The sequence below is a fragment of the Alligator sinensis genome, unplaced genomic scaffold (assembly GCF_000455745.1).
Source record: "Alligator sinensis unplaced genomic scaffold, ASM45574v1 scaffold76_1, whole genome shotgun sequence".
NCBI lineage: Eukaryota > Metazoa > Chordata > Crocodylia > Alligatoridae > Alligator > Alligator sinensis.
The window spans coordinates 4,816,894-4,828,964 of record NW_005841865.1 but is presented as its reverse complement, the minus strand read 5'-3'; the positions used below and the strand labels follow the sequence as shown (position 1 = coordinate 4,828,964).

Sequence of the window (12,071 nt, the reverse complement as noted above, 5' to 3'; positions counted from 1 at the left end):
GGGAATAAAGTGGGGGTTGTGCGCACCCAGCTGGACAGCATTTTGGGCTGGAGCCACAGCCCCCGCCTGACTGGAGCCAGGCTCCCTGTCTGTCTGTGTCTGCAGCAGCAGCAGGCGGGGGTGTGGCTGCAGCCCAAAATGCTGCAGCACACCCGGACATGCACACCGGTTGGGAAACGCTGATTTATACCACATCAGGTGACATGGACAGCACAAAGACAAGCAACCTATATTTTCAGTTACTTGACATGGGAAAATATTCCTTAACGCAACCCTGTTCTATACGTTTGCAGTTTATGCATACTGGGTAAAGGTAGCTCAATAGTTCTCATGTTTCTGGTTATACTGAAGAGCTACATGATGCACGGTTCCTAATCAGGTCATTTCAGAAAATGGATGGATTCAAAAGAATATGTTCATTTGCATAAGCACAATGGTGGATGCAAGTCAGACATTTCCATATATGCAATGTAGAAAATAAGCCCAAATGTCTCAAATTATGGGGCTCTCTACCTCCCTAAAGACTTAGTCCCTGTTTATGACAGTACACCCTCCACTACATTCACCTACAACAGGGGTTGTCAACTGGGGATACATGTACCCCTGGGGGTAATCTGAAAGGTCCCAGGGGGTACGCGGGGGCAGGCAGGGATGGAGCACTGCCACCCTGCACGCACTTGCACAGATGCTATACTGTTGCCGCGTGTCACACCCACACTCCACGTCCGGCCACTCACCACCCCCTCCCCTGCTCGGCATCTGGCTGTTCACCAGCCCCCTCTTCCCCTTCATGTCTGGCCACCCACCACCCCCCTCCCTGCTCCACATCCAGCCACTTGCCACCCCCTCCTCAGGTGTACCTGGGGGTACACTTACTAAAAAGGGGGCTGCCGGGGGTACACTTATTAAAAAAGGCTGAAAACCCCTGACCTACAAGGAAACTTGGGACACTTAGATAATGCAATCCTCATTCACTCCTCCCCATTGCAAACCGACTTGCCACTTCAAAGTTTTATTCAATACTTACATCAGTCTGTAAAAGTTTGTTATCTAAAGTTAAAAGAGTATGGAAATTTGTCATCCATGTCTCCATATTATCTTCAAAAAATTCAGGAAGATCCTGTGATAGAAAGCATATGAAAATAAGTCCCCATTTTAAAACTCATCTCTGGTTACACCAGTTTGATAGACTAGACTAATCTACATCATGAAAAGTCACAGTGAATGCTGTACACTGTAGGGTAACTCAGCAGTCAACTTCCTCAAAAGACGATGCATCAGGACACAAGAAAATCATGCAACAGCCCCAGTACAGTCATTTCAGACTATAGCTTTTATCTTCAGTATTTTTTTTTTTAAATCTAACATTCTGCACTTCAGAAACCAACCAAAGTATATCCTACAAGACTCAGCTTTAACAGATAGTGAAACAAGGAAAGGAAGTTAGGTTTTCTCCTCCAAAGAAGCATGAGGACCTACGATAAAGAATCTTTTCCTTTCTATTACCCCATTAGCTCAATCCTATTCTTCTTTCCAAAACCTTATACTTGCAGGGCTTGTACTCAATGTCACTGCTTTGAAGTGTTTAAGGCAGCTTAGCGTTAAAATTGGATATGCTTATTTTATAGCATTGCAATTCAGATCTCGTCTCTAGGATAAGAGAATAATATTACTTTATTATTAGAGTAGTATATACTAGTTCTAGTGAAGATTGGACTTGCCCACAAGGAACTGCAGTCACGCCAACAACTGTAGCATGGATTTAAAGTGCCAGAGTTGCCTACAAACTCGGAGTCTGGCTGTTGAGAGTCCTCTGCAGTACACATTTAAACTAGTTGCTTTTACATTCCTCCAATTTCCTTGATATTTGAATAGACCAGAAAGAAATGAGGCAGAAACTGACTACTAACGGGCCATTCAGCTCTGAATGCCCTTTGATTTATTTCACGTTGGTTAATCCCATCACCATAACACGGATTAATACCTATTATTTTGACTGATAACATAGCCCTCCAAGCTACACGCAAAACAGCATTTGTCATCAGTACAGAGCCAAAAGAAAAGTGAAACTCACCTGAAAATTTAAACTGTAGAACAACTTTGCAATCAAAATTAGAGAAGAAAAGAGAACCTTCAAAGCACTGGCATCATTTGCATGTGTACTGCAAAGTTCAATAGTGGCCTAGAAAAAAGAAAAGAATTAATAGGTACCACAGATTTTTCTGCCAATGTACTGAAGTACTACAGTGTCATGTAATGGTATATTTTTATTCAGAAGCCATTTCATAGTGCTGACAGTTTTAGTTCTGTTCTCCCAATTTCCATGTGAAATGCAAGTTCAGATAGCTTCTGCTTTTTTAAAAATTCATAGTAGCCAATTTTAAATGTTAAAACATCCCTCAAACAAGCTCAAAAAAAATCTCAAAAATATCCTTGTACCTTGAAGAGATTAGTCAAAGGTAGTGCAAAGGCATCGAGGACAAGTTTGATCTCTGTCCACAATTCGTTTGATTTAAACTCATGGCGGTACCTGACAAATGAAAGGTATAAAAAAAAGGTCATAACGCTTCATTCTAATTAAACTTGTATCCAATCATTTCTAAGAAACTCTTCTCTTTGACACTAGTCTAGTCAAGCCAATCCAAGAACTGCTAACATTAAAAAACAGACCCCATAAAGTTTTAGATTTGAACACCACCTAAATCTACCAAGTCAGTAGCTTCAATTAGAAGCCACAAATAATTAACATCTCAACAAAATTCAAGAAGCGGTGCTTTATACATTTGAGTAGATACTGTGCAATGCACATGCTGAATGTTCAATACCTTTTAAATAAAGAGTGTGCAGTGCGAAGAACCCCATTAATGACATGGAAATCTCCACTCTGAAAGCGATTCACCATCTCTGTCAGCAGGTCTGGCCATTTCTGAGGGAAATCTTCCCTGCCAATAATGCTAATGGCATCACTTAACTGGAAAGGAAATTTAATCATTTTATATAGTTGCAGCAAACCATTTGTGAATAACCCAGTTAACAGTACTAGACATTACAGTGATTGATTCATGACAAAAACCCAGAAAGAGACTTTTACTTACTAAGCTAAACAGATTGAGAAAGATGTTTTCTTCTGTAACTTACTCTATTTCACCTACAGTAAAAACTGTTAACCAGCACTTTATTAGCTGGAGAACTCTACTAACCAGCATCTGAGGGACGTGGCAAAGGTGAAACCGGAAGTACCACTTCCAGGGGACTTCCGGTTTCGCTGCCATGAGCTGAGTTTTTCTTTGTCATTTCTTCAGTCCATGGCCCCCTGGCAAAGCAGCCTGCATGGGGCCCCCCTCCCTGTCCCCCAGCACACTGACGCCAGGGAGTGAACCGGATAGTGCATATTTGATTAACCGGCATCCCCCATCCCTGGGGGATGCTGGATAACAGAGCTTTTACTGCACTTGCTTTTATCGTAAAAGTTTGTGTCCTAAACCTATTTAGCCCTTTTGATGCATACATTCACTGTCTAGCAAAATGGATGTCTGTCACCTAAGGAGAACCTCTAAGCATTTTTCTACAACCTAAAAGCTTCACTGAAACAATCTAATTCACCTCCTTTAGTGTCATCTTACCTGTTTTTGAATTTGTTCTGGACTGCTAAGCATTAAGGGTACTATGTTGGCTTTAATAGCTATCCTGTCTGCTTCACATATTTTGTTTGGTTCATCTTCAACCTGAAAGAAAAACATTAAAAAAAAATCACAGACATATTACTTTCTGTAAAGCGAGTCAAAGCTCTGACTTGCATTTAAAAGGAAACTCAATGTAAAACAAAACAAACTTGATAATTTATCAATGACTGTGTCAGTAACTATGTTGGAGCTATTATAAAAATCCAGCAAAAGTTAAATGTTTCTTTAACAGAAAAAGTCAACTTTTCTTCTTCAGAATTGCTAGTTTTAAGAGCTATCCAATCACCTCACAGCACTTTTAACCTGAACTGGGAATAAATTGAGGCATTTCTATTGAATGCAGTTAAGCATGCACCAAACTGATAATGAATTAAGTCATTTCGGATACTATACCCCAAGTAATTATTTTGTTGTATACAACTGCAGCTTCCCAGGATTTTTTTTAAAGACTATTTTGTATGTTGCAGAATAAAAGAATCCTATGAAGAGGAATGTGACTTGTGCTCTTTTTACACACACAAGAATGCTTCTGTAATTGTCTTTTGGGCATGGATCCTCCTTGCCAAGCAGCAGCGAAGCACAGAGCCTTAGCAGATTTCTGCTTCAAATCTGACCTATTTTTTCTGATATGACACCAGTAGACAAACATTTTAGTCATAAATGTTACTGCAATAAACTGTGAAGGTGTAACACTTGTCATTACTTCGTACAGTTTCTTTCTGTGGTCATACCAGACTGAATGGACCAATCTTGTCTGATGTCAGAAGTTAAGCAGAGATGGGCCTGCTAGTACTTGATTGGTGGAGGCACAAACCAAGTAGGTGTGTCAAACACTTGACAAATATTAGACCAAAGAAACTGAATATGTGGAAATTTTTATTTAGCCCCTCTGCCGCTACCAAACAGAAATGGACAAAAAAGGTCTCTCACTTGTCACTAGATATTCAAATTCTAACTTAAAGTCAGTTTATGATAGTTTGTATCATCCTGGGAAAATATTTACAAATGTATACCTTCAAAAAAAGATCAAATGTATTAATAGCAATCAGTTTTAATTAATGGATTAACTGGCTTGAATGATCTAGCCTGGGTGGAATCATCTAGCTCAGAGGTGGGCAAAATGTGGCCCAGGGGCCAGATGCGGCCCGCCAGGCCATTCTATCCGGCCCACGGGGCCCCTAAAAAACTTAGAAAATTAATATTAATCTGCCCTGGGCTGCCTGTCATGTGGTCCTTGACGGCTTGCTGAAACTCAGTAAGTGGCCCTCCGCCCAAAATAATTGCCTACCCCAATCTAGTTGGAGATGTTCCTGCTCTGAGCGGCGGGGTTGACTAGATGACTTCCTGAGGTCCCTTCCAACCCTGATTTTCTATGATTCTATGAATAGTAGTTAAGCATCTAATTACTACCAGGACAGTTCTGGCTTCTAGCTGCTGTGTGTGCCTCTGAAAAATCTCCTAATTAATAATTTCCATTGTAAGTGAAATTTCATTAAAAGCTGAAATATTTTCAGCCTAGAATACTTCAGAATCACAAGACAAGGAATAACAGGTTTGAACTACAATGCCTCAATTGGCCAAGCCCAAAGGGAAAATGCTCTTGAATTTCTTTAACTGAAGTCATATCACATTTTCTGGTATAATTTAGTGTTTAGACCAGGCTTAAGTCATCCTGTATTGCACTTTTAGCACAAATGCATATGAAAAAAACCCACATTTTCTTCTTTCATCTGTTACGGCAATGCCAGTGCTTCTACAAGGAGATAAAATTAAGGCTTTAGGGTCACCAACACTGAAATTGCAATCCTTGGTAACATTAAATATTGTTCCCCTCCCCACTTCTCCCCCAAGATGTTCTATCCATCATCTCAAAGTATCTATATTCTATATCAATAGAAGATATTATATCTTAACACAACTAGTAACTAAAATACCTACAATTCTCCAGTTTCTTTTAATATAATTCTTGAATGTTACAGAGGCACAAACTTTGATGACATTCTCTTGTGATTTTTCCAGCAGCGTTAAAAGTAACAATGGGTAATTCTGGTTTCCTTCAACTGATTCAAGAAACTTTTCCGCTGTAAAAGAGTAAGCAGAGTTTAGCAAAAACCCCCAAACAAAAGCATATATCTCAAACCTACAGAACCTTCTTTTCTACAGTCTTATCATTTTTCAATGTTGACTTCAAGAGAAAGGCCACTGGCTAGTAATCAGCAGCCTAATATTTCATCAGCACTTTTCAAGAATCAAAGTATGTGAACAGAATTAATTTTTATTTCAACAAAAAAATTATAGCTGTGCTATTTCTAAGTATCTGTCAGCATTTCGACTGCAAACAAAAGCTCTGAATTCAAAGCCGGCTGTGGAAATACTGCATCCTCACCATTTTTTTAAACAGCCATAACCCTCTAGCAGCAAATCCTGGATTACTTTTAATTAGCATTATCCATGTGTGGGAACAGCATTACTTATTTTCAGTGAAAACATTATGAAGACAGATAAGAGAGCACAAAATGGGGAAATATGTGAACAGAAAAAAAAAAAATAGGGAAAGGAGTTAAAGAGATTGTTTATATTTAAATGCAACCCTCACACACTTCCTTCGAACTAGTCCAAAATCATTTTTAAGTAAGAACATCATGCCAAACGAACTTCAATGGCAGCTTAAGCAGAGAGAAGAGAAAGATCTCACATGTTTCAGCCAAGAGCTATATATTGTTAAACATTTACCAGGACGTCTTATAGCAGGATCTGGATCTAATGTCTTCTTTAAATATTCTGTTAGCGTCTGTAAATTGGCATCACTGAGCTCCATTTTGGCAAAACCTAAACATAGAGCAATTTTGTCAAAAATGCAACAAAAAAAATCCATTCTAAGCGAAAGATATAAATAAATTCTGTGTTATCTATTTGTCAGGAGACTGCATACAAAATAATTTGGGATATGCAATTTCAATGTGTGGACATACAACACATTTATACCAGTATAACCTGCCTTTACAGTACATATAGCCCTATACCAAGAGAATTCACTGTACTCCAGAGTAAAGATGTTCCTTGGAAAGTCAAGCATAACTTGACACTGATAGAAGGCAAGGTAGAGATGCACCTTACATAGTACTTGAATCAGAGATGCATAAGTTTTTGTGAGCAAGAGGTTATTTCATCATATGTTACACCAGCATACCCACACCTGCATTGGCAGCTCTAGTCCATAGCGTCGCAGGGTAGTCATTTGCTGAACACAAACAGGCTGTTATCAGCTCCCCTTCCACCTGATGGCAAAGCACCGAAACAGGACTTATTACAGGACCTCTGGAGAGCTGATCTATCTACTCTACATGGTGGTGTAACTTACATCTGTGTACAAGTTACACTGGTGTAAATGTGCAGTGCTGTGGTTCTCAACCTTTTTACACTCGGGGCACTCCTGGACATTCTCAAGGTACCGCTGGATAAACTTGTAGCACACCTCAGAAAATGCCAGCTCTTAGTTTTCACTCTTATTTTTTTTTTGAGCATACGGAAAAATACAAGCAGTTTTTCTGTTGCACAGAATTAAAAAGGCTACAACTATGGATTTCTATTTTAAATCTCTGGGTTTATCTTGTGAATCATAGTTTCATAGTTGTTTGAGGCTGGAAGGGACCTTACAGATCATCAGCTCCAGCCCCCCCTGCACTTGGGCAGGAGAGACTGCTGGGATCAGATGACCCCAGCAAGATGGAACATCAAGATGGTATTTGAAGATTGCCACGGTGCCACCTGTGGGGAGAGCCCGTTTCATCCCTTGGTACTCAACTTGTAAAGAAATTTTGATCATGATAACAATGGTAACATTAATTGGCACCCATGGTACCCTTGAAAGGATCTCAAAGCACCCAGGGTCTTGCTACACCCTGGCTGAAAATCTGATGTAGCATGCGACCACCTGCGTATGAAATATGCCCACTCCCAACAAAAGCAGGAATTGTTGTGAAATTAAATGGCTAAAGCAGAAATTGTGGCTCTTCCTTTTATTATACAAAACTACCACAAGCTTTTTGTCCATTAAATCAAAAGTCCTAGAGAACCACAGATAGAACAGATAAGTTTTCCAAAGCACTGACTCTTGCTTTATCAGCCTTCTTTTGTTAAGACTCCAGTGGAAATCCAGTGCACAATGGATTTCCAATAAACAGAAAAGTGTACTGAGCCACAGTCAAAGAGCTTGATCACACTTTAAAAAGGTAATTCTGATTTGGGTATGGGTAAATTTAAAGAGCAATAGCTATTACAAAGTGATTCCACATGTAAACACTTGTTCCAGACTTAAGAGTGCTGATACACGGAGCTATTCTGGAATAGAAGATTCCCCGTGTAGACAAACCCAAATTGTCATTCTCTTTTCACACTCCTAGACTCTCCCAAGTTTATCACAGTGAAGTGTTACATTCAGAAATTATTTGGCAATCTTTCAACTGACAACAGTCACTCAACTTGAATCAAAGCATATTTTACTGGCAATTTGCTTTGGATCATTTTCCCCCTTATCCCCTCCTTCTCATAGGTACACTGTTCCATCCCCCCCATCTTTTTTCTTTTGACAGTGCAAAAAGCACTCTCACTCTACTATTTTGGCAAATGTGATCCTGGAATTCTATACTGTTCTATAACCTTTTAACTTACAAGAAGATACTTCAATTGTTGCTAACAGCTGTGTGTATTGCTCAGTATAAAAGCTCTATGTACACACAGACCTGAAACTTCTCTGAGTTTTAGTGGAAACTTCTGTAACCTAAACAGATGTCTCAAGCATCCTATTCCAGCATTGTTGTATGAACTCAAGGCCCTATCTGGAGGCTACCTTTTGTTGAACTGCAGGCAGTCCTTGGACTTACAACAATTGGTTCCTGAACATCGCTCCTCAAGTTGAAACGTTGTAACTCAGAACCGATTTTCCCATAGGAAACAATGTTATAAATGGGGGATTGGTTCCTGAATCAAGGCCTGATATCCTATTTTTCACCAAAAATAACCCAGAATTTTGTACTCAATCAATTATAGGTGAGTAATATAGATACATAATGCATTTATATTGTAAATAGCAATCATATTGATTTGGAAGGACTTCTGTGAGGTGACTTTGCTGGACTTTTTGAAGAGCCCTTGGTTGGACTTTTTGAAGGGTTCTTGGCTGGAGTCTCTCTCAGGAGTCTTGGCTGTTTTCTTAAAGAAAGTGTCTAAGGAAGTTTGGACAGATGTTCTCCAGGGAGATGGGTGACGCAGCGAACTTGTTCGCTGGCATGACGTTGCATTGGATCAAGCGTCATAAAGTCGAAACTGACGTCAAAAAGTTGAAACAGGGTGTCAATTTATAAACGTTGTAAGTGCCATTCAGTGTAACTCAAAACGTTGTAAATTGAGGACTGCCTGTATTTTTTTGCCTTTAAAAGGGTATACTTTCACCATTTTAAAGAGACAGCAAAAAAGTGCCTATACTTAAGCTCTTCTGAACAGGTTTGTGGGTAGCCATTACATGGAGCACATTTTATGCCTTGGCCTTCAAAACAGGCCTCACTTTTTTCTGCAGTTTTACCCCTCCAAATTATGGTCCCATTTATTATCTGATATCAACCATCATAATCAATGTAATAGACAAAAAACAATACTGGGACTGACAAATTATATTCATCCACCCATCTCAGTAAAATAAATAAAAAAATTACTTTCTTACATAAATCTCTCTTTCAAGTCACAGAACCTACTGTTGTGAAATAAGCAGGCTGACAGTAGCAGCACAAAGCCCAGACCTTGATAGCAAGTTATTACACAGCTATATAATACATATATTTCTCCATCCTGAGACTTGTTTTACTTGTTACATGTGTAGACTTCAACCAATGGCCACAGAGGTAAGAAACACTTCAAATGTCCTCTCAGTCCACTTCCCCATTCACTCACTGGATAAGATTGACAGAAACAAGACATGCTTTGTTGATTTTTCATTTTTATTACATCTTTCCTTCTCCATTTCCTATTTCTCATCTCATATACTGTTCTTGCCCTTTGCTGTTACCACTAGGAAATAAGAGATATTCTTGTGAAAGATTTAAAAAAAAAAAAAGTGTTGACTACTAATTGCCAGTTCTGTTCCTGTCAGCCTCAGGTCCTTATTTTCTTATTCTACAAGTCTATCCTCCCTAGAAACTCCTGGAGGAAACAATTAACTCTGACAATTATGAATCCTCTGGCAATCCCCTGACTTTCAAAACTTCTTCAGACTGTATCTGTTCCTGTCAGACCAGGGCTGTCCAACTTCTAAGTGGTTCAGGACTCCCCACTGCAATGCATAGCCCACAATGTGCCATTTACGGCCCTGCCTGCCCTGCTCTACCCAATCCAACTCCCAAGGGTGAGGGCAAGCATGAGAAACTGGAGGGCGCAAGAGCAGCAAGGGAGCAAAGGGAGGAGCAGCATCCAAACCAGGAGCCTAGGGGCTGCAGTTTAACACCCTGGGGGGCACATGCAGGCCACACGCTGCCAGCTGGACAGCTGTGTTAGATCATTGGATAGCCTATATCTCAGACTTTCATTCTCCAGAGCAGGATGGGCTTTTCTCCTAGGATCCCTGTACCATCAGATAACAAAAGCCATCACACACAACAAGACAATGAAGTCCCTTTATGGTCCCTTTCCACACCTTTGCTTCCCATATATAAGAAGTTTCCCTGAAATAAAAAGGCTCATGTCAGCTTCAGCTAAACAACAATGGATCTATTCATGAAGTGTGGTGAGCAGGTTCTTAGTTGCAAACTGTGGCAAAATATTATCAGCAACTTTTCTTATATTAAAAGACATAACATTAAGGCTTCAAGGTGCATATTAAAGAAAACAAGTACATCTAGAGCAGAAAAAAATGTTTCTGAAATTTTCTCTGGCTAAATATCCAAATGGAGACATACTAAAATAATCCTTCAAGGAGAAAACCATGTTAACTCAGGGCTGGTATATCAGCTGAAAAAAAAAAAAAAAAAAAAGCAATCATGACATACTGCTCCTTTTCCCTAGTCTTCTCTTCATGAAATTCCACAAAAGTAATTTGGAGAACACTGCATTTCTGCTATACCAATTATCCGATCTGAATTTCATGGAAAGTTAGTGCTTAATTCTAGATCACCAAGCAACAGTACTTTGAAAGGAAGTATAGGATTTCCAGAGTGGCAAGACAGAAAGTAGAGTAACATAGCAGTCTGAGTGGGATTCCCCTCCCTCACCCCCATGTCTGGAAAAAAAGAATGCCAAGCAACTGATTGTACAAGGTTATCTGACAGGAGATGATGGAGGAGGAGACAGAGAGGGGTGTGTGTGTGTTAGTATTCCAGTTACTGCCACACCTTCTCAAAAAATAAAGAGACAAACCCTTTTTCTCTTTCATACTCAGTTGGAGACCACCACACTCAGCTGCACAGGATGGTGCCTACACACTTGCAGCAAGGTTGGTCTTGTGTTCTGATATTTTCCTCTTCCTCTCAGCTATCACTGCTGGTAATATTTTATCACAGTTGACAACTAAAAACTAGGGATACACAATTAAAGATTTATTTGGCCAATACTGATGGCCGATTATTAATCGACTATATCAGCCGATACTGATCCAATAGCTGATTTACAGGAATGCAGCCAGGGAGCATGGAGAGCCGTGTCTGGCCAGTAAGTCTGTTGGGCGGGAAGGGGTGGGCGGGGCAGACCGAGGCCCTCACAGTGAGGGAGGGAGTGGGGCAGGGACTGCCAAGGCAGGGTGGTGAATGCGACCCTGGGGTGGGGTATGAGACAGAGCAGTGGGTAGCTCATCCAGGGGGTGTGGAGAGGGATGGGGAGCAGTTCCCTACCACTGGGTGCACCCCTGGAGGAGGCATGAGGGCCATATATCCCGCCCCGGATTTTGCGCGGGGCGAGGGTGGGCTGCCTGCTACAGGCTTAGGGCCAGGGACTCCCCCAGCCTCTTCCCAGCCGAGCAGCTGGGCTGGGGCTGTGCTCAAGGTGGGGCGGGTTCAGCTGCAGCAGAGCACAGTGCCCTGAGCAAGGGTGGCCCTGGGACGGGGCTGGGGGGCTACAGCCACCCTAAAGTTCCCCACAGTCCTCCTGCAGCCACCCCTCCCAACACTGCCATGCCACCGCCCACCCCGTGCAACTGAGCCCGCCCCATCCCTACCCGCCCCAAGGGCAGCCCCCCCCAGCCCTGGCCAAGAAAAGGCCGCCACAATCCCGATCTTGAGACTGTAGTGGGCAGCCAGCCCTCACTCCGTGCACAAACCCAAGGGGGGCACATACCCCCCAAGCCCCCCTTGGGGGGCATGGAATGGTAGGGAGCCATCCTCTGTCCACCTACCCCCCCCCCCCGCT

General features: G+C 41.4%; 1 protein-coding gene across 5 annotated transcripts in view; it reads right to left on the bottom strand.

The window, feature by feature from the left end:
• The window catches only part of CSE1L (chromosome segregation 1 like), a 31,471-nt gene that overhangs the window by 18,206 nt on the left and 1,194 nt on the right, over positions 1-12,071 (bottom strand). For 2 of the 5 annotated variants that reach the window (XM_006016708.3, XM_006016709.3), the window contains 7 exons: positions 6,417-6,512; positions 5,622-5,764; positions 3,624-3,725; positions 2,826-2,971; positions 2,440-2,530; positions 2,075-2,182; positions 1,028-1,120 (listed from right to left, as the gene is read on the bottom strand). In XM_006016708.3, coding sequence (XP_006016770.1) covers positions 1,028-1,120; positions 2,075-2,182; positions 2,440-2,530; positions 2,826-2,971; positions 3,624-3,725; positions 5,622-5,764; positions 6,417-6,512 — 779 coding nt within the window. Of the gene's footprint in view, positions 1-1,027; positions 1,121-2,074; positions 2,183-2,439; positions 2,531-2,825; positions 2,972-3,623; positions 3,726-5,621; positions 5,765-6,416; positions 6,513-6,877; positions 6,904-11,087; positions 11,245-12,071 lie in introns of those variants that run through there. The other 3 variants (XM_025191786.1, XM_025191791.1, XM_006016710.3) reach the window with 3 other exon arrangements.